Source organism: Otolemur garnettii, unplaced genomic scaffold (genome assembly GCF_000181295.1).
Source record: "Otolemur garnettii isolate 467f Iridium unplaced genomic scaffold, OtoGar3 scaffold00090, whole genome shotgun sequence".
Classification (NCBI taxonomy): domain Eukaryota; kingdom Metazoa; phylum Chordata; class Mammalia; order Primates; family Galagidae; genus Otolemur; species Otolemur garnettii.
Window position 1 is genome coordinate 4,713,068 of NW_003852485.1, and position 20,979 is coordinate 4,734,046.

General features: G+C 39.8%; 1 protein-coding gene across 1 annotated transcript in view; it reads left to right on the forward strand.

Annotated features, from left to right (window-relative positions):
- CSRNP3 (cysteine and serine rich nuclear protein 3) overlaps positions 1-8,096 on the forward strand; it is an 85,554-nt gene extending 77,458 nt beyond the window's left edge. Inside the window, exons 3-4 of the mRNA XM_012808467.2 lie at positions 4,147-4,443; positions 7,041-8,096. Coding sequence (XP_012663921.1) covers positions 4,147-4,443; positions 7,041-8,096 — 1,353 coding nt within the window. The remainder of the gene's footprint in view (positions 1-4,146; positions 4,444-7,040) is intronic.
- The last annotated feature ends 12,883 nt before the right edge of the window (positions 8,097-20,979 follow it).

A 20,979-nucleotide genomic window follows, 5' to 3' on the forward strand; every position in this document is an offset into this window, starting at 1 on the left:
ACCACACTTTCTGTACACTTTCTTCGAGCTCTTGTGGCGGCCACATTTTGGGGGGAGAATGAACGCTACATGAGAAATGAATCAAGTCCTAGATTGAAAACCTTCATGTGAAAGTTTTGGCTACTATGTGGTTTATTTTATTTTTTGTAATTAAATCATAACTGTGTACATTAATGCATTTATGGGATACAATGTGGATTGTGTATACAATTTGGAATGCTTACATCAAACTGATTAACATAGCCTTCACCTAACTTACCTAATTGTTGTGTTAAGACATTTATACTCCCTTCTTAATCGATTTGACATGTACCCTTGCAGTATGCACAATAGGTGAGGTCCCATCGATTACCCTCCCTCCACCTGGCCGGCCCCCTCCCCTCCCCTCTCCCTTCTCTTCCCTCCTTCATTCTGGGCTATAATTGTGTTTTTTCATTTGTAAGAAAGTGTGGGTGATTATATATTGGTTTCATAATAGTGCTGAGTACATTGGATACTTTTTCTTCCATTCTTGAGATACTTTACTAAGAAGAATATATTCCAGCTCCATCCATGTAAACATAGAAGAGGCAACGTCTCCATCTTTTTTTATGGCTGCGTCACACTGGTGCAATTGGTTAGCGCACGGTACTTATATGTGGTTTATTTTATGAGTGTGGTATCTTTTTAGCTTGTAATCCATCTGTGAGGTACAGGAAAAAGCACATGGAAATAGCAGTTAAGGAATTTGGTTCTACAAGTTTATCTTGGAGAGGTCACAATTAACTACAATCTCATTAATGCACAAAACAAGGAGGCTGCACTTGATGAACTAAATTCTGAAAATTCAATGATTCCATTCTGATAAGGAAAAAGACATTTAAAGGTACTGTTCATGTCAAGAGAAAATAAATGAGCAAAATAACTCTTCTTGCATAAAAGGAGTTAGCCAAAGTAGACGGGATGATCTTGGCAGGCTCCCTGGATTTCTTTGCACTAGATCTTCCAGCATAATTATGTGAGTTGGTTTGGGAAAAAATAGAGAGCGTATGGACTTTTCCTCTCGTTGTTTAATATGGGGAAAGGCATTTGGAAATAATCTATGTAGCACTCTGATTCTAAAGAGCATTAAAACTCAGTACTTTTGGCCCGAGTTTTAAAGATGCGAATGGACATAGACTGGAGAGGAAAGTTGGAAAATGACTCCCAAGAAAGATGTTAGAGAATCAGAGTTTGTCTCAGAGGCTACATACCACGCCAGAAACATGAGGGAAGATAAGCCAGTTAACCGGCTGAACTAGAATATTCCCTTCATTAGAAGGGAGAGAGAGGATATTGAAGCAGGGAAGACATTAATGTGAGATTGTGAAAATCTAGATTAGAACCTTAGAACACAAACAGGTTCTCGAGCAAGAGGGAAACAGTATGTAGCTCTTTATGGAAGAAGAGTTTGGATTCTTAGTTGAATTTTTATTTTAAAATAAAATTGCTTATTAAATTTTGGTGTATGGGAGTAATAGATGCATTTCATAAGGGCACTTATATTGGAAGTAAACTGAATCTGTAGTTCAAGTTCTTTTGAGATATAGCTGTTTGTTCTTGTGGCCCTAAAAGTTTTGATTTGGTTGGTAAATGTTTTCTAACATGTTGACTTTTAGATTTCATACATATTCTCTGATAACCATTTTTCAAAAATAGCCCTATTGATACAAAATGGAGATTGTACAAAGAAGCGTAAAAGTTATGGAACATAGATATTGAGTAGGAAGTATTTAAGTGAATCATACCAGCTAAATTCTGAGTATGCTACATGTGCTATGTCAGAAGCTTACTGAGGCTCATACAGGCAAGCCAAGAATTAAAGAAAACAAATCTAGAGCAGACACTGGCTCACACCTGTAATCTTGCACTCTGGGAGGCTGAGGCAGGTGGATTACTTGAGCTCAGGAGTACAAGACCAGACTGAGCTAGAGGGAGACCCTGTCTCTACTAAAAATAGAAAAAAAAATAGCCCGGCATCATGGCAGACTCCTATAATACCAGCTACTTGGGAGGCTGAGGAAGGAGGATTGCTTGAGCCCAGGAGTTTGAGGTTGCTGTGAGCTATGATGATGCCACAGCCGTCTACCCAGGGCAAAAGAGTAAAACTGTTTAAAAAAAAAAAAGAAAGAAAAGAAAAGAAAAGAAAAGAAATCTAAGTGCCACAGAATCAAAAGATAGGAAAGTGAACATTTTTTTTGAGACAGAGTCTTCCTATGTTGCCCTTGGTACAGTGCTATGGCGTCACAGCTCACAGCAACCTCAAACTCGTGGGCTTAAGTGATTCTCTTGTCTCAGCCTCTCAAGTAGCTGGAACTATAGGCCCCAGCACAACACCCAGCTATTTTTGTTGTTGTCGTCATTGTCTTTGTCATCATTGCTTAAACAGGCCTGGGCTGGATTAGAACCTGCCAGCCCTGGTGTATGTGGCTGGTGCCCCAACCACTGAGCTACAGGTACCCAGCCAGCACTTTTTGTTAATGTAGCTGTACCTATCACAGAGGATTAAGTACACATTAGTGATCAGACACAGAATTCCTTAGAAAATCAGATCTTTACAGATAGGAATATGCAGATTGTTACTAAATAAGAATTAGCAAAAATAATGACTATAGCAAAAGTACAATCCAGTTAGTGGACATCACAATTTAATTAATAAACACTTATGCAAAGAAACGCCGAAACAAAGAAAGAAATTTCAGATCACATCAAGAAACAAAACCCAATAAAAGGGTCTGTCTTTGTAGGATCATAGATTTAAGCTCTGAAATATTCAAAATTGCAATTAAGTTGCTTTTGAAACTGCATGTCCGGGATCTTTTGTAATAATATTTTACTGTGTTGTTTCCTCTATGAAAGATCCTTTGCCAGAGGGCCAAATCCAATCTTCTGTTTGTTTTTTAATATATTCCACATTGTCCGATTTGAGAGTTTTTTCCAGTAACAAATGTTCTTATCTAAATGGTGGACTTTGTCTTATGAAGACAATGATGTCTGCTGTCCCCAGAGGATTTTTACTGTATGATAGATAAAAACTTGCTAAGATAACGGAGCAAAATAATAATTACACTTAATGAAGACTAAGATGGAATACATTTTAAAATGTAAGAATGAAACATAGCTTTTGTATTTAGAACTTTCATGATATTTTCTCGTAACATGTCTGGATTTATTCCTGTGCTGCTCCTCAGAAAAGATTTCCTGCCCATATTCAGAAAAAAACTTCTTTATCTAAATGCTTTGTTCTGAAGGAAACAAAACACGTGGTGGTATAATAGTAACAAATGCAATACTGATTCAGGGCCTACTGATGGATGAGATTAATTTAGAAAGAAAATCTAAATAGAAGCAGAATAGTCAGGGGTGTATGGAACTTGGTGGTTGTGCAGGTAAGCGATTATGCAGGAAGGTATTGCTTTGGGTGAAGGTTGGCATGAACTCCTCCCAGAGCCAAGTTTATTGTTTCAGTTGCTGGTTGCCGAGAGCTTGCTGGCCCTGCTCTCTGTTCCTTGTCTTAGAGAGCACGTTGACCTGATTACTTCGTATCAAGACCTTGTTCTTGGAATGTTCTGTAGTATAATCGCGTTTGTAATCCCCGTAGCACAGGGCAGCCCAGCTTTATCTCCTGGTGCTTAGTTTTGTTTGAGCCCAAAAGACAGGGTTGTTATTTCAAGGACAACATGTTTGTTGAATAAGGTGGCGATGGCTTCCACTAAGAGCTATCACCTTTGAACAAGGACACGTTTATTCCAACACCAGAGCTGCCCATCGTGAACTCCGTCTAAAGATAGCTTTCACTGATGGGCATCTGTAACCTTCGGTCTTTTATACGTGGCACTGGCTAAAAGCTCTAACTGTAGCTCCTAACGTTCAGAGGTTAAGAGTTCCAATTAGTAGCCTTCTGGCACCAGTACACTCAAAAGCCTGTCATTTTGATGCCTTTGTTTTATTTTCTGTGACGCCTCCTACAGAAGAAGATAAAAAGGAACGTTCTAACTGACAAACACTTTTGGGTTATGGGGACACGTGGATATACGCGGTGTAACCATGCGCTCCCACCACGCGTGAACACCGTGGTTTGGCGCCCTGCCCCTGCTAAGTCTCCTATCTGCTGCTTTGTGTCTGTAGATGACTAAGAACGGCACCGTGGAATCTGAAGAAGCCAGCACCCTGACGGTGGACGACATTTCTGATGACGACATTGATTTAGACAACACAGAGGTAGACGAGTACTTCTTCCTACAACCCTTGCCAACAAAAAAACGCAGAGCGCTGCTGCGCGCCTCGGGAGTGAAGAAGATTGACGTGGAAGAAAAGCACGAGCTGCGCGCCATCCGCCTCTCGCGCGAGGACTGCGGCTGTGACTGCCGCGTGTTTTGCGACCCAGACACGTGCACCTGCAGCCTGGCGGGCATTAAGTGTCAGGTGAGGGTCTGAATAGTAGAGCACGAAATGGAATCCTTTAAGAGTTTGCCAGTCCCTGCCACCCCCTAAAGCGAGTAGTCTTTTCACCTATCACGAAGCTTCCCTCGAGTAAAAGACAATTTGGTGGGGAAGCAACATGCATAATTCAGGAAGAGAGAAACACTAATTCGAGAACATTCCCAGGAATGCACAAAATGCTTATACATACACTGTGCGGTGTGAAATGCCAGCCAAGCTGCAGCTTAGTCAATTAAAATTATGTCGTCTTGGATTCAATTATTCCATGAACTTACTTGACTTTTTACAAATATTCTAGGAGATCATAATGCCTCTAACATTTGAAGTTGTACTTTCTGATCCATGCATGGGATCTAAAATGATAACATCGATTAGAGGTGATTGGACTATGGAAAAGTCATTAGACAGAGATTTCCAAAAACTAAACTGTTCTCCTGTCTTTGCTATTTTCTAACTATGTGGAATTGTCAAGTTGGGTAAACTCCCTGGGTTTAATTTCTTCATCTCTAAAATCTAGGGGTTGGACTAGGTCAAGGATTGGAAAACTGTAAATTCACAGGCCAAATCCGACCTCCCACCTACCTTTGTGACTTAAGTTTTATTGGACTACAGCCCTGTTATTTTATTTATGTGAGCATACGGTCTGTGATAGCTTTCCTGCTCTTACAGCAGAGTTCGCTACTGGGGTTGCAGCAGAGGCTATACGGCACACAGAGCTCAAATATTTACTCCCTTGTGCTTTTCAAACAAACAAACAAAATCCTTTAAAGGTTTACCAGTCTCTGATGATTGATAACCACATCGTTCTCTGGTCCCCATCCATCCATCTCATCATTGGTGCCCTATAAGTAGTTAGAGCTGACTATTTTATGTAGAAACATGGCTTTTTAAATAAGGAAACCCTCTTAGGCAGGCAAAAGAAGATAATTCCTATGAACTGAACAGTTGCTCAAGACTGATTCATAGAAAAGAGATTCATGAGTAAAACAACAGCTACATATTGTAGCTCTGAATCTGCAGTTGCTTGGGATAAGGATGATTGTGTTGAATCTACCTACTCCCCTATAGCACAGGAGACTACCTGCACTCAACAAGATGGCAAGCAGAGGCAGTATGTGACTCATACTGTGGTCTACATATAGGATAATTTGTGGACCTGAGTCAATTAATAAGTATCTTATGAGTATTCTTGGATTGCCCAGAATTCCACCTCTCACCTGAATGAAGAGGTCAATCCGGTAACATTTATTGAAACCAATCACTCTATCACCAGATAGCAATCACTCAAATAATTTTGGGATACTGATGCAGGGCACTTTCCCTTTCTTTGAGGAGCTTGTGTCTAATGGAGTGGGGAAAGAAGGGGAAGAGCCAGGACCTTAATATGAATTCACCCATCAGTCACGAGTATGCACACGCTCCACAGCCCGGCAGTACACACACGCACCCAGGGACCCAGGGAAAGAGAAAGTAAACAAGCTAGAGCAAACGACATGAGTGTGTGATACTAGAGATTGTTTCATAATAAACAAAGAGAAAAGGACACAGCTAACGAGAAGTCATGTAAGTTGGAGTAAAAATAGCATGTGGGAAGTACAGTAAGTTATCTTCTTTAAAAGTGGGCCTGTGGAGCAGACACTGTGGCTATCACCTGTGGTCCCAGAAACTCAGCAGGCTGAAGCAAGAGGATCGCTTGAGGCCAGGAGTTAGCAACCAGCCTGGTCATCATAATAAAACCCCATCTCAGGGCAGTGCCTATGGCTCAGTGGGTGGGGCGCTGGCCCCATATACCAAGGGTGGCGGGTTCAAACCCAGCCCCGGCCAAACTGCAAGAAAAAAAAATAGCTGGGCGTTGTGGTGGGCGCCTGTAGTCCCAGCTACTCAGGAGGCTGAGGCAAGAGAATTGCCTAAGCCCAGGAGTTGGAGGTTGCTGTGAGCTGTGTGACGCCACGGCATTCTACCAAGGGCAATAAAGTAAGACTCTGTCTCTACCAAAAAAAAAATCTCTAAAATACAAAAAAGTTTTTAATTATTAGGCATGGTCGTGGAGTACCAGCTGCTCACACAGCTGAGATAGGAAATTCATTGAGTCCAGGAGTTGGAGGCCGTAGTGAGTTATGATCCTTCCACTGCACTCTAGCCTGAGTGACAGAGCAAGGCTATCTCATGAAAAAACAAAACAAAACAAACTAGTAATAACGTGGGCATGGGAGATGGGATGCAGAAGGAAGAAAAGTAGCCTGGGGGAAAATATAGAAGCACTGAAAAAATGGGAGCAGAATTAATGGAATGGGGCGAAGGCGGTGAATGGAGAAAGAAATGAAAACACACACACTCTACAGGATCAGTCAGCACACCCACAGCCCACTTTAATTTTGAGGATAGTTAAAACCTAGTTATGTCTTAGGTTTTAATCTTTCCCTCCCTCGTTTGCTTTTTACTTGCAGTTTGTCTGCCCTTTACTCTGGCATACAGTGGAAGGGAGTAGATTCCTCAATTCCAAGAGTTACCGAAAGGCACTGGATTTGTATTTGGCTTGTAATAGTTCCACGGTGCTAATCTCTGTTCTTCTTTCCAAGGTGGATCGCATGTCTTTCCCATGTGGCTGCACTAAAGAAGGATGTAGTAACACAGCAGGTAGAATCGAATTTAATCCTATCCGTGTTCGGACTCACTTTTTGCACACAATAATGAAACTTGAACTGGAGAAAAACCGAGAGCAGCAAATCCCCATGCTGAACGGTTGCCATGGTGAGATAAGTGCTCACAGTAGTTCCATGGGCCCTGTCGCTCACTCCGTAGAATATTCTATCGCAGACAATTTTGAGATTGAGACTGAACCTCAGGCCGCAGTGCTGCACCTGCAGTCTGCTGAGGAGTTAGATTGCCAAGGAGAGGAGGAGGAGGAGGAGGAGGAGGACGGGAGCAGCTTTTGCAGCGGAGTCACCGATTCTAGCACCCAAAGCTTGGCACCTAGTGAATCAGACGAGGAGGAGGAGGAGGAGGAAGAGGAAGAGGAGGAGGAAGAGGAGGAGGATGACAAAGGAGACAGCTTCGTGGAAGGTTTGGGCACCCATGCCGATGTTGTCCCTCTTCCTTCTGTCCTTTGTTATTCAGATGGCACCGCCATTCACGAAAGCCACGCAAAAAGTGCTTCTTTTTATGCCAACTCTTCAACTCTGTATTACCAAATAGATAGCCACATTCCAGGAACTCCTAACCAGATCTCTGAGAACTATTCTGACAGAGATACTGTCAAAAATGGTACCCTTTCTCTGGTGCCTTACACCATGACCCCAGAGCAATTTGTGGACTATGCCCGACAAGCAGAAGAGGCCTATGGTTCCTCCCACTACCCAGCTGCCAACCCCTCTGTAATCATTTGCTGCTCCTCTTCTGAAAATGACAGTGGTGTGCCCTGCAATAGCTTATATCCTGAACACAGGTCCAGTCACCCTCAAGTGGAATTTCACTCATACTTGAAAGGCCCCTCCCAGGAAGGGTTTGTCTCTGCATTGAATGGTGACAGTCACATTTCAGAACACCCTGCTGAAAATTCTTTGAGCCTTGCAGAGAAGAGCAGATTGCACGAAGAGTGCATCAAATCACCCGTGGTTGAGACAGTCCCTGTTTAGTACCTTAAATTATTCTAGGACCAACTCTTCCCCTATTTAAGGCACTGTATTTAATTGGATTTCCTGGGCTCATCCTTGTTTAAACTGAAGACTAAGAAAACTTGGACTGTGGTTCATTTTCCAGACTGTATTTTGTTTTCTCCTTTCTGGCCACATGGCTGTGGCATTGCACAAATACAGTCTCTATGGGGATTTTAAAAGATTTCAGACTGTTTTGATAGAAAATGCTAAATTTTAAAAATGCATATCTCACAGTTGCCTACCTGTCAAACTGTGTGAAACCTGCCAAGCTGTGTAGATCAGAGCTCCAAGTTTTGGATTATCGGGCCTGTGCAAGATGTTAACTAAGACTGGGAAGTGATAAGATTTAGAGTCCTAATTTTCAATATATCTGAAGATGATGGTGACTTTTTAATGTAAAAGTAATTACTGTAAGAAACAGATTTAATTGTTCCATGTGTATTTTATTTATGGTAGTTTAGAAGTCATGTTTTGATGAAAATGAACAGCAGCATGTTCATTCAAACTGATGACACATAGCTAGTACCACAGAGCATGCCCACATGGATTGCATCTGGAATCCACTCACATTTTTATGATCATGACTGATCAAATTTGCAAATACTTTCTTAAGGGTGAAATAGGCCTTTTTTTTCTTTCTTTCTTTCTTTTTTTTTTTTTTTTTTTTTTTTTTTTGCTATTTTGGACAAGTAAATGAGTCTGTGCAGGTCCTTACACAGTTTTCTCTAACGTTAAGAGTCAGGACAATCCTCTGGGGAGGGTCTAGTTCCCTGCCCTCCCTCCAGTGACTCCAGAGACGGAGGTAGAAGGAATTGCCTTTCTTTTCAAACAGCATCATCTTGGTTCTTAGCTTGGGCAGCACCTTTCAAGTCTACCCTCTATATCAAAATGCACTTTAGTGCCCCTTCTCGGTACCTTGTGTGGGGTGGGGACTGAGAACTCTTTGAGATGAAATATTGAAAAAAAAAATTTTTCTAAATATCTTTAACTATCATAAGGTTCATATAACTCATGTAGAGGAATCATCTAATGATACTTAGGAAGGAAAATGACCTGTTTTCCTTCACCACGCTGAGGACCTAACTCAGTAAATGCAGAGGAGGCTGAGGAGCCATGGAAGAGACTCCACCTCCGCAGCCAGCCTTCTCCACAGCGCGACCAACCCAGCTCTGCAAAATAAGTGTCTCATGAGATTTCCACTTAGTGACTAGCTGATTGAAGGGGGCCTCTACCCAAATACTCAACTAGGCCTTACTTTTCCGAAGCATTTTGATTTGTCTTGCCTGGGACAAATAACAGAACAGTCCAGAATGCATTGTATACTTTCTGATTACCTCATGTTCTCTTATTAAAGGGAACAGATAGAAATAAAACATGCACTCCCCACCTTTAGATTACCTGCACTTGATTCATCGGAGGACTTCTAGGATCTCATTTCCCTGTAAATTTGTTTAGGTAACTAAATAGTCTACTCTACCTTTTCCTCAATGCAATATAACTATGCTAATACTTTTCACATTTTTGACCTTCTATTGTTACATCATTTCATGTGTTTTATAACTATTTGAAATGTGGACATGCCTTGCTATTCAGTGACTGCATCACTACTTATTTTTAGACTTGAGTGTTTAGAATTATGGATATAAATATATTGTAGATCTCAATTCCTTACAAAAATAACTTTTAGTGAACTTAAAATGCTCGATCTAGAGAAAGTCCTCCAATGGAAATGTTTCTACCAAAACTTGATTTGGGGAAAAGGCATTTTCTTGGCAGCTCTTTCACTGTGCGGTTGGTTCCTACTTCTCTATCTGATCTCTGGGCCAAATGTATAACTATTAAAATTAAAAGAGCTTGGGTTTGTCTTTATGCTTTATAAATAGCAGTAATGAGGACAGGGATGTTCCTTTCCAATGATTATCACCTTGGGCTAATCAGATTGGGATTTTGCTCAAATCTCAGTAGTTATCTGTAAAGTTACAGTTTTTAGTGCTTAATCTCCAATTTTTTCATCCGCTAATACTATCTAAAGAGCAGAGGCCCAAAGAGAAAATGACAAGAGGCTATTGTTTCTTCTTTCAAGCACAAGGAAGAATCATGTATACTATATGTGCTGGACAAGCTCTTGCAGAATCCACATGTGAAGCACACTAACGTTATCCTTGGACCCCAGAGCGTGGGAGAGTGAGGAAGAGCCAACTCTGGCTAGAGCAGAGTTGAAGGGTAGAATGACAGTTCAGTTTCTGAAAAGATAGACGCTTTAATTTGACTCCAGCTTTACGAAAAGGTTTGAAGACAACTTTTTAATGTTTGACTGGATCTTTGTTTTGTACCTTTGTCTCCAAAAGAATGCTTAAAACAACAGAGCTTTTTCCTATCTGTCCAATTATGGTAGAAAGTCACTGTTTGACTAAGAAGAATTAACCCTCCCATATTGACAGCTTACATTCCAATTTTCATATACCTAACTATCCCCTAAACATCTCCCACAAACGGCATACACAGGCTACCTATTAAAACGCTCCCCTATCCCTAAGACACACATACAAGCACAGGCGCATGCACACCTGTACACACACACACACAACACAACACACATGCACACCACACACTAGAGAATGACAGATTTTAGGCAATGGCCAGTAATGGGTACTGGGTTTTTCCTGCCCCAGAATCTTTTTGGGTTTTTTAATCTAAAAATGTTGTCTAGAAAGGGGGATAATTTGTAAAGCTATAGTTTGAAAATATCAGGTCAAAGTTGCACATAATGTTAACAATAAAATCATTTCATTGTTACTTCCCTTCCCAGAGAAGCTGAGAGAACATAGTGTTTCATCTGACATTTTTCCCCCCATTAATAGCCCTTCTATTCAACAAAAACAGCCCACATGCCAGGAAAGTGCTGCAGTCATTCTGAGCTTTTAAAAATGGGGATCAAGCCAGATACAGCCAGTTAGGATACTTAAGATCTTTATACCAAGACACAATAACCTGTCTGCAGCTGTTGTACTGCCCCCTAAGCAAATTGTCGTTGTTTTTGACACAGAGCTTTTTAGTCATTCACTGGCAATTAACAAGCTTCATGCTCCAGTCTGTGTTGTCTTAGCACCAGTCCTATACCTTTAAATGGGGCTTAATTCCCAGTTATAATCCTGGCCAAATCGATTTGCAAGTCAAGTGGCTGAAGCAGCTTTCATCTCCTTTGTCACTCTGGATTTCCTTAGAAGAAAAAAGTCAATAAAAGAGATTTACATGAAATTTTTCTCCCCATCTCTTGATCATCAATTATTAAGACATTGGTAATATCCATTTGTCTCCTGTATTTTTGTTGATTGAATAAGATAAGTACTTTTTGAAAGCTACTCTTTTCTTTATGATAAAATTATATTTTCCCCTTTGTACCAACCACATATACAATGTGAAACTGTTTCTTAGGGTGATAAAATCTTCATAATTATATATGGCCCCAGCAATACCCATCCACCAAGCCCTAGCTCCCTAAAAAATGATGAGTTCTGGAAGCACTGGTCACAAATTCATCAAGAAGGAAAGAGATATTTCAATTATGTTGTTTAAATTTTTATACTCTAACAGAAAACTAACTCTTGGAAAAATTCTGATTTGGCTACCATTAAACAGGAAACTATAATTTATTCCCTATAAATTAATATGTCACTGGTTCTCAGATTTAAACATTTGTTATTGTTGTACAAGTTTATAACCCCTCGGTCTTGATATTCCAAATTTATGAAGTATCAATGCTCTCTTTCAACAAATATGTATTAACACTTGCTATGCTAGAACAACTGTCCTGGGAAGTATAAAGAGAGGAAAACCACAAATTCTGAAGGATGACATGAAATCATCAAACCTATTCAGATCCTCTTAATATGTGATTTTATAAAGTGATATTAGAAAAACTGACATTAACTCTTGCCTAATTAGATGTGAGCTATAACTGAAAGGATGTTTCTTTTCCCCCAATTAAGGGTACTCACTAGATCCTCTTTCATCCCTCTTTCCTCATCTGAAATTTGTGAATTATATCTGGATTCAGCTAGAACTGAATCAAATGAAAAAGAAATTTTCAGCTAATTGCTTCTTCCATGTTAGACCTATGTAAATGACACTAAATTTATACCACCAAACTCCTACTGACAGTTTCCAAGTGGGTTTGACTTATGCATAACCCAGAAAACATTTCAAGAAACTTTTAAAACAACAATGTGAAAACACAATCACTCTTCTATTTATAAATAGCCTATCAAAATAGCAAAACCCTATGCCAAGTTCCAAAGACATCACCTTGTAGCAGGTGGAAAACAGAGAGGTCATTAAATCCCTTCCCTTTTAGCTGAGTTAAAAACTGACAGTTCGGTAGGTGGAAACTGACACAGTCAGAAGGCAACAAGAGACTGTCTTTTTAAAAGGTGCCCTGAAATCTTCTGTGTCTCCCAATAAACTTAATGTCTCTCTTTAAAATGGCATCTGCCTCCTTACTCTCTTAAAAACAGTTTACAGAACCATTGTAATCCGCATATTAAACGCCACGGTTAAACTGGAAATACCTTAGTGCTTTCAAAGGCAGGACTTGACTATAATTTGAAAGTGGAATTATCTGTTGTAACCTTACCAACACCAAAAGTTTAAAGCTTTAATATCCTTTTTAGTTCAAATGCAAATTTGCAACTTCTGATTGCATTACTTTTCCTGAGATGTGCTAACTTGTGCTAGAATAACAGGAATGCCTAAGCCAAAATGCTGCCGCTTTGCATAAATAGCTCAGCTTCTCAGATGTTTTCTGTGGCATCCAAAAATTTAATTGACTTATTTGACTGAAAATTCACTACCGTTATGGAAGTCTCAGAGTGGGAATAAGAATGGAATATAAGCTTAATAAGTCGTCGTGTCTTTTAGAAACCATACAGAAAAGTTTCAGAAGAGATGGGCTAGGACTTATTACACTAGAAAGACTGTAACCACAAACAGCAGCCCCAGTCTAGAAGGCGCAGTTAAAACGCACTCACCGCCCATTGAGCGCTCACATTTGCTGACCCACTTGCACATCAATTACATTCTTACCGTCTGGGAGTCATCTGATACTTTAGAAAATATAAAAATATAAAATATAAAAATATAAAAACATTCTAAAGAAAACATTTTCTAAGAAATTTAAACACATTTTATATTAAAATTACTGATAAGTGACTTGCATTATTGTCACAAGTAAGGTGTGCAAATAAAAGAGCTCTTTTATATTTTACCTGCCAAATCAGTATATTCAATGTTACTATTTAAAACAGTCACTTCTAAGCTTTACTTTGACTTCTCTCATGGCTTTTCAAGCTAGACTATGAGACTTCTTCCCAAACAATGCAGGTGTTTTGTTTTGGTTGTCTTTTCTCTTCTTCTTCTTCTTCTTTTTTTTTTTTTTTATTGAGACACAGTCTCACTTTGTTACCCTCAGTAGCGTGCTGTAGCTTTGTAGCTCACAGCAACCTCAAACTCTTGGGCTCAAGCAATTCTCTTGCCTTAGCCTCCCTAGCAGCTGGGACTATAGGTGCCCATCACAACCCACAGTTAGTTGTTTTATTTGTTTGTTTGTTTGTTTTTCAGCAGGCCCAGGCCCTGTTCTAACCCATCGGCCTGGAGCATGTGGTCAGGATCCTAACCACTGAGCTACGGGCATCTACCTTTTTCTTTTCTTTTCTATGCTTTGCTTTCCTCTCCTCTTGTCTCCCCTCCTCTGTCCTCTTCTACCCCCCACTTTCTCTTCTCTTCTTTTCTTTTCTTTTTTGAGACAAGAGACTCACTTTGTTGCCCTTGGTAGAGTGTGACAACAACCTCAAACTCTTGGGCTCAAGCCATCCTCTTGCCTCAGCCTCCCTAGTAGCTGGGACTATAGGCGCCTGCCACAACACTCAGCTATATTTTAGGCACAGGGTCTCACTCTTGCTCAGGCTGGTTTCAAACTCCTGAGCTCAGGCAATGAGCCTGAGGCTTCCCAGAGTGCTGGAATTATAGGCATGAGTTTTCTTTCCTAATACAAATTCAAACACAAAAGCGTGGTATGACCTGAGTTTTACCTGGAGTCCCCCAGCGGGTCTACCTGGGTGCTATTTAGCATGCCTTTGGGTTTTCTGAGAGTGATGATCCAGATGGAATGATAGGAAGCAGGAGAGTGCATGTACAGGTTCAAAGTCCAAACTCCAAAGAGTATGTCTCTTCAGTTCATTTTTTTATATGTACGATTTTCAAAAATCTATTAATATCTGGCCTGGAATTTTAGTAAATATAGATAGCTGCTTGGTGCACCCATGGAAAACGAAGTAACTTCAGAGATTTAAGTCACAGTTCCTATTTTCCTTCATTTTAAAAAATATATAACTATGCAGAGTAATTACTTTTTTATTTGATCCTTTACACCTGCTTATAATTGAAGAAAAGTCCATTCCACCGTGTCATCTTATTTCATCTCTCACAAAAGTTCTGGCAGGACTAACGTTTCAAAGGACTATGATAGAATTTACTTTGGACAACATTGTCTTCAACCTGCTAATGATGTAATTCCCTTCTTTACTTGTTACCATGGTGATAGGCAAATTAGTTCAATAACTCATCTTAGTGACACGTGTGAGGCCAATTAAATATTTTTAAGATAATGTATATTGATTAGAAAGAGTTAGGAGGAGACGTATTTATGGTGGAAATTAGCCTTGCCTTTGTTTAAGGTAATTTATGGGACCTGATTGAATGGTTTTAGTTGTAATTTTGGAATTGCTTCTTTGTTAGGTATTTCTTTCCTCCCCCTTTGGGCTTTCTCCTAATATTTTTATACGTACATATTGGGATTATCCTAAAAGTTACTTATGAATGACTGTTTGGAAGAAAATTGACTTAAAAAATTCTCTCTTTAAAAATTATGTAGTTGGTTCTATCACCATAAATCTCCACCAAGTCCTAAAGCCACACTGGGTAGGACCACCCACCCTCTTTCCAGGGGCCTGGCCTCCCAATGGTGGTTTGCTGTTGTCTCTACATAAGGGACTTATGAAAAAAGCATTTGCAATTCTAAACTGTGTAGGACAGCTTATCCAATTTTGTTTTGTTCCTCCTTTTCATGCTGGCCACCAGCTTTCTTTCCTTAGCCATTCAGAAAGCCACTCATCTTTAAAACAACTTTAAAGATCTATACACATTTTGCAACTTTAGTTAACTATAAAAGAGCAGAGAGAAATAAAATCCAAATCTGAATTCTTCTAAAGAGTAAAAACTTAAATATCTAAACAAAGGAAACATATTGTTGCCTGAGTTTTTCTTTTTGTTGAATGTTGAACCGTGAGTGATTGAATGATACCCAAATGATATCCGAACATGAGAACATTTTTAAATTTAATAGTTAGCGAAGACATTTCGTTCATACCACAATCAAATAGAGTCCACCAAAGTTTACTGTTTGAGCTCTGATTTCATTAGGCCCTAGTCATGCCAAACAGTTATCTCAACATAGTTTAATCTTTTCAGAGATACTCACAATGGCCAACTGTGCGTGAATAACACAAAGTCTGAGATGCGTCTGTATTCGAATTTCATAGTCCTGAGACAAGGCTTGATCTCCAGAGGTCATGTGGCTCATCCATCTACCTCCAGGGAGGACTGTCACTCAGGCGTGCCCAACAGGATAGATAGCCATCTATTCTTAACATCTCTAGGGAAGGTGGTTTCCTTGGCAACACAATCCAGCTCTCCTAGGTTTTCTCACAATAAGAAAATATTTTGGCCAGTCTTTGTGGTCCAGGCACCTGGCAACAGTTGTGGTGATTTGGGCCATTAGACTAGGGACTCAAGAGAAGTTGAGTTGCCCCTTATATTTGGTGATTATTACATCGGATGATTCTATAAGTCCCCTAAGAACTCAGATTTTTGAAGAAAGATGTGGTACAGAGACAATGCTCTGTGACATACCCTGCTTTGACAAATGTGCCTATAAAGAGGGGGTTTTGTTGTGATTGTTTGTCAGAAGGTAACATCAGAAAAAGTGACCACTTCAGGGTCCCTTTCCCCAGTGTCAAATATCAGAGCTAGGATGAAGTGACTTGACTTTTGAACTACTCAATGTCCTGAGAAGTTACACTTGCAAAAAGTAAGCATCTTCTGTATTCTTGCTTTTAAATAAGTACCTTCTCCTTAACCTTTCTCTAACCTAAAATGACAAATCTCAATCCAAAATGTTTCCATTCCTTCCGGGGAAGACATGACTCGCTGTGAAGAGTCTGGTGGCATAACGTGACTCCAGAGCATTACTTGGCCACCATTTGATCCCAGCCTTCGTCCTCATGTTATTTAAACAATGGCTGTTTGCTTTCTCAGGGATCAGGAAAATGATTTAAAAGTTTATCATCCTGACAAGGCCTGTAAACAGAGAGAGGAGTCCTGGAGAACGGTGACTTTTTCCTGATTATGTCACCTGCCTCAAGGACTCCATGCAGCTTTCAGAGCCTTTTCCTGTTTACTTTGCGTCCTCAATCAGAGTTCACAAGAAGATGAGGAGCACCCCAAAATCTATGTTTCCTTTCTCCATGGGATTTTTTTAAAAATCTAGGTACAGCTGCTTATCTCCCCAACTTGGATGCTCTTGTGAAGTGACAGCCACATCAGAGTGGTTGCCCCCCACAAATAACACTTGGGGGAAATGACCCTTTTTGTTAGAAAACGAATGCTATAGAATGCTCATGTGAAGAATGTTGACTAAAATTTGGCCCACGTTTTGACTGATTCTAGGCACCTCTATGGAAATAAGTCTGAGGCGTAGTTTGTGAAACATGTTTCAAAAGTGTTTGATGTATAATAAATGCTAGACATTTACAGTACAGAAATAGTAAAAATAAAAATTAAACCTGTAGATTATAACTCTGTTCCTAAGAACCTCAGCCTTTCTTGTGTCTTAGTAAAGTTGAGCTGCTTTTTTTACTATTATTTTTTATTTTTTTGGTTTATTGCATTTCTGGTGTAATAGCCTCTTAAGATAGAACTATTAATACATATGTACTGGTAATGCCTGTTAATGCAGAAAATGGCACTTTGTTATTTCAATGTGTTTTCCACAGTGTCACAGGGTATATCAATTTGATAAAGAGATCATTTGACATTGGTCAAAAATACATCCCCATTTCAAATATATATATTATATCTGCATCAATAATTGGTTGCATAGACAAATGTCACTTTTTTGCAGTATCTTTACTTGATCATAGTTTTAGACATTGACTATGTCTCCACTCTCCAGCTGCCAGAGAAATCTGATACATTTGCCAATTCTGGTGGACTCCAGTGAGCTGGTTCTAGGGATTCTAGGGATAGATCAAATAATCCAAAGGACCTGGGTGTTATCCTTCAGTCTTTACTTAACCATTCAGACATTGGGAATGGTCCTCACACAAGGGAAGTCTTTTGAGAGTATTCGTTTTCTTATTTTGTGTTTTGTTTTTGTTTGTTTGCTTGCTGGCCAAAAAGAAAAAAATGTAACTTTAAAAACTCAGAAAATCCACCGCTCTGTAAAGCATTTTTTTGACATTATGATTGATTTTATCGGGCAACTGATTTTTATTACTTTTATTCAGTATCGACAGTACTGCAATAGATATGTATTACTGTTATTTTCAATCTAATGACTGAAAGTGGTTGAAAGGGATGAAAATCAAACTACAATCTCTATATATAGTCACAGCAAGATGCCATGTTGTACGTCTCACAGTTTCTAGGTTGATTTCTCTTGTGTGTAAGTTATAACATCAAAGATGCCAAAGGGTAAATAAAATAAGCTACAATATTATTCAACAGAACTTAACCTGGATCTTATGTTGTAATAATTTATTCATATTAGCCGTAGTCTTCTGTATTTATATTTTCAGTATTTATTATGAATGACATGAAAATTTGTGTATTTATTGTGGCTTTTTATTGCAGTGTGTATATATATATATATTACAAATAAGCATTTTTAATTCTTCTCCTTAAGTTTCTTTTATTAGTGGCACTTGTATTACGCTGTACTTTTTATTATATATTGTACAATATCTTGTCCATTTGTTTGCAGCAGAGTAAAACCGGTTTCTAAGTTGTATCTGCTGTTGTGTTTTGTGTTCATCCTTTGCGCTTCACGTCCTGAGCTTCATCGCCTTCTGCTGTCATAGTGATACAGGATTCCACCTCTCAGGGCTAGACAGGGAGCCCCCCCATTCTCTAGGCCCAGGTGAGCTCAGAGGTCAGACCCCCATTTCCAGGCACAAGCAGATTGCCCTTTTTGGGACACACCCTCTGGGCTCCAATAAGATCATGAACAAAGCAGCCTGTGATGGTTTTTTTGGGTGGTTCCACCTTGGGTATGAGCACACACCCTAATCCCCTCTCAGGGACAAAGACTGTACAGAACATGATAACCTCACCCTAGTGGAGGAGGAACTACAGTCATTCATTTGTTAATGCACTCACTAACTTTGAAAAGATGTTTTTCCATCTACCAACTGCTGGCCACGTGTAATTCTCTAGACCTAATACCCCTAGATAAAAAAGCCCACATGGAGACTCTGGAGAGAGTTCTTCAGTTCTTACCCCCTTCCAGAAGCTCTGGTGCTTTTTACATTTTCTGTATTTTTTTTCTAACTTCTAATGAAAGTCCTATCTGACCACTGATCTGTGGTCCATGGGTGCATTCTTCGAATCCCTGAGACCAAGAACCTACTGAAGAGTGAAATTCCAGTATCAACAGCACATAGGAGGGAGCACTCCCTCCCTCTGTGTAACAGATAATGTGCTTGTGTCCAGTGTAAAGCCAGTTCCTGTGAAGTGGTTCATTATATTATCATTTCAAAGCTGCGTTAACTTTGCAATGATTCATCCCTAAGTGAGGATGCTTACCACACTACTTTCTCAGCTGTTGAGCCCCTTCATCAAATAATGACATATAAAGAAACAGGAAGGCCAGAGAGGAACTCTGTGTATCAACAAAATTTAGAAGGATATTTTTACAAAGACAAACCCAATTACTTGTTAGTATAGTGGTTCTTAACCTTCCTAATGCCATGATATATTTTCATTGTTACAAAAGGATGGCGACCCCCAGGTTGAGAACCTCTGTGTGAGTAGTACCCTTTATTTCAACTGCTTAGTAGTATTTCTGTTTTACTTTACTTAGAGCAGAATCCACGTGATTTGATATTTAAAATACATTTGTGCACATTGGTACTCATATCTGCCTATCCATTTAAAGCTGCTGGCTTAAGGTAAGCAAAACTTTTATTGGCAGTGGAAACTTTTTTCTTAATTTCCTATCATGTATAAGACACTGTCTTCAAATGACCTGTTTTCTATCGGAGGACTGGATCTATATTTTTGAAAGTTAAACAATCTGTGATTATGTAATCAGCCTTTAAATTTAAATTTTATCATGTTACTTACTTCCTTAAAAATCCAAGGTGTTCTAACTCCATTGCCAACAAAATAAAACCCAAGTTCTTTAGAATGTCACACAAGGTCACCTAAGATCTGAATACAACCAACTTCTCCAGCCTTGTTGCTCATCAAGCAGTCTCTCTTTCCCTCCCATGTTGGTCCTTGCCCACAAAATAGCTTACTCAGGTTTTATTTGCTGTTTTATTTATAGCTTACTCCTTCTGCCCAGAATGTGTACTCCACAAACCCACTCTGACAGTACAATTCTAAGGACCATCTACTTACTTTCAAGAAAAAACTCAAACGTCCCTTCTTTTATGTTGCCTTTTCCATTCCCCCATAAGTCGATCACCTGCTCTTTCATGCTCAATGCAGATACTTATCAGCACCCATTCAGGCCTCACTGTGCTCATTTATGCATCTACTCCCTCCTCAGGACTCCCTGTGAACAGAAAACTCATTACTCTCCATGTTCTCAACATCCAGCTTAGTGCCTGAAACATGGTAAATGCTTAAAATACATTTTACTGACAGAATAAACAGGAAAGGTGTCAGCTGCAAGGAGAGGGAGAACTTCAGTTGGCAGGAGTGCTCCATAGTCCACCTTACGGAACAGTTTGGGGAAGGACAAACCAGGACCAAAGGCAAACCTTCCGTGCGGGGCAGAAGGACTTTGTTAAGAACAGAAGATTTACCTTCAGGAACCCATGATAAATCAGGTGGGGAAAGTAAATTCCAAAATTGCAAAGCTTTAAAGACCAGTCAAAGAGGCTGGCTTGTACATGTATCTTTGGGGAAATAGAAATATTCTGAATATTTTAGAAGAGGAAGTTCACTCAAATAACGGTTATGTTTGCAGTGTGGCGTGTCAGTGCAGCTGTAGCACATGGACAGTTTGGGAGGACACAGATTAAGGTGACCAGACGTCCTGCTTTTGGTGGGACAGTCCTGATTTTTAACAATTTGTCCCCTGTCCCTGGCATTTTTAAAAAGTCCTGAGTTTTGGAGAATGCTTGACAAGCTAGGGAACAGCGGGAGAATGGGAAGGGAATATACGGCTGCTGAAAAGGTTAATGTGACTCCATTTGGGAATGAAGAGGTTAATGTAACTTCATTTGGAAATGAAAAGGCTAATGTAAACTCCCTACTCCCCTCCTGCAAGGTATCAGAAGGAGACTGGCTCCCTTCCTTGCTTCTAGGCAAGGACAATTAGCTCTAAAGGAGCCAAACTCTCTGGAACAAACAAGGACCCCACCCCACCCCCCAGAGTAAGGTGACCAGACATCCTGCTTTTGGCGGGAAAGTCCCTATTTTTAACAATTTGTCCTGTATCCTGCAGCATTTTTAAAAAGTCCCATTTTTGGAAAGAATGCACAACAAGCTAGGGAACACGGGAGAATAGGAAGGGAAT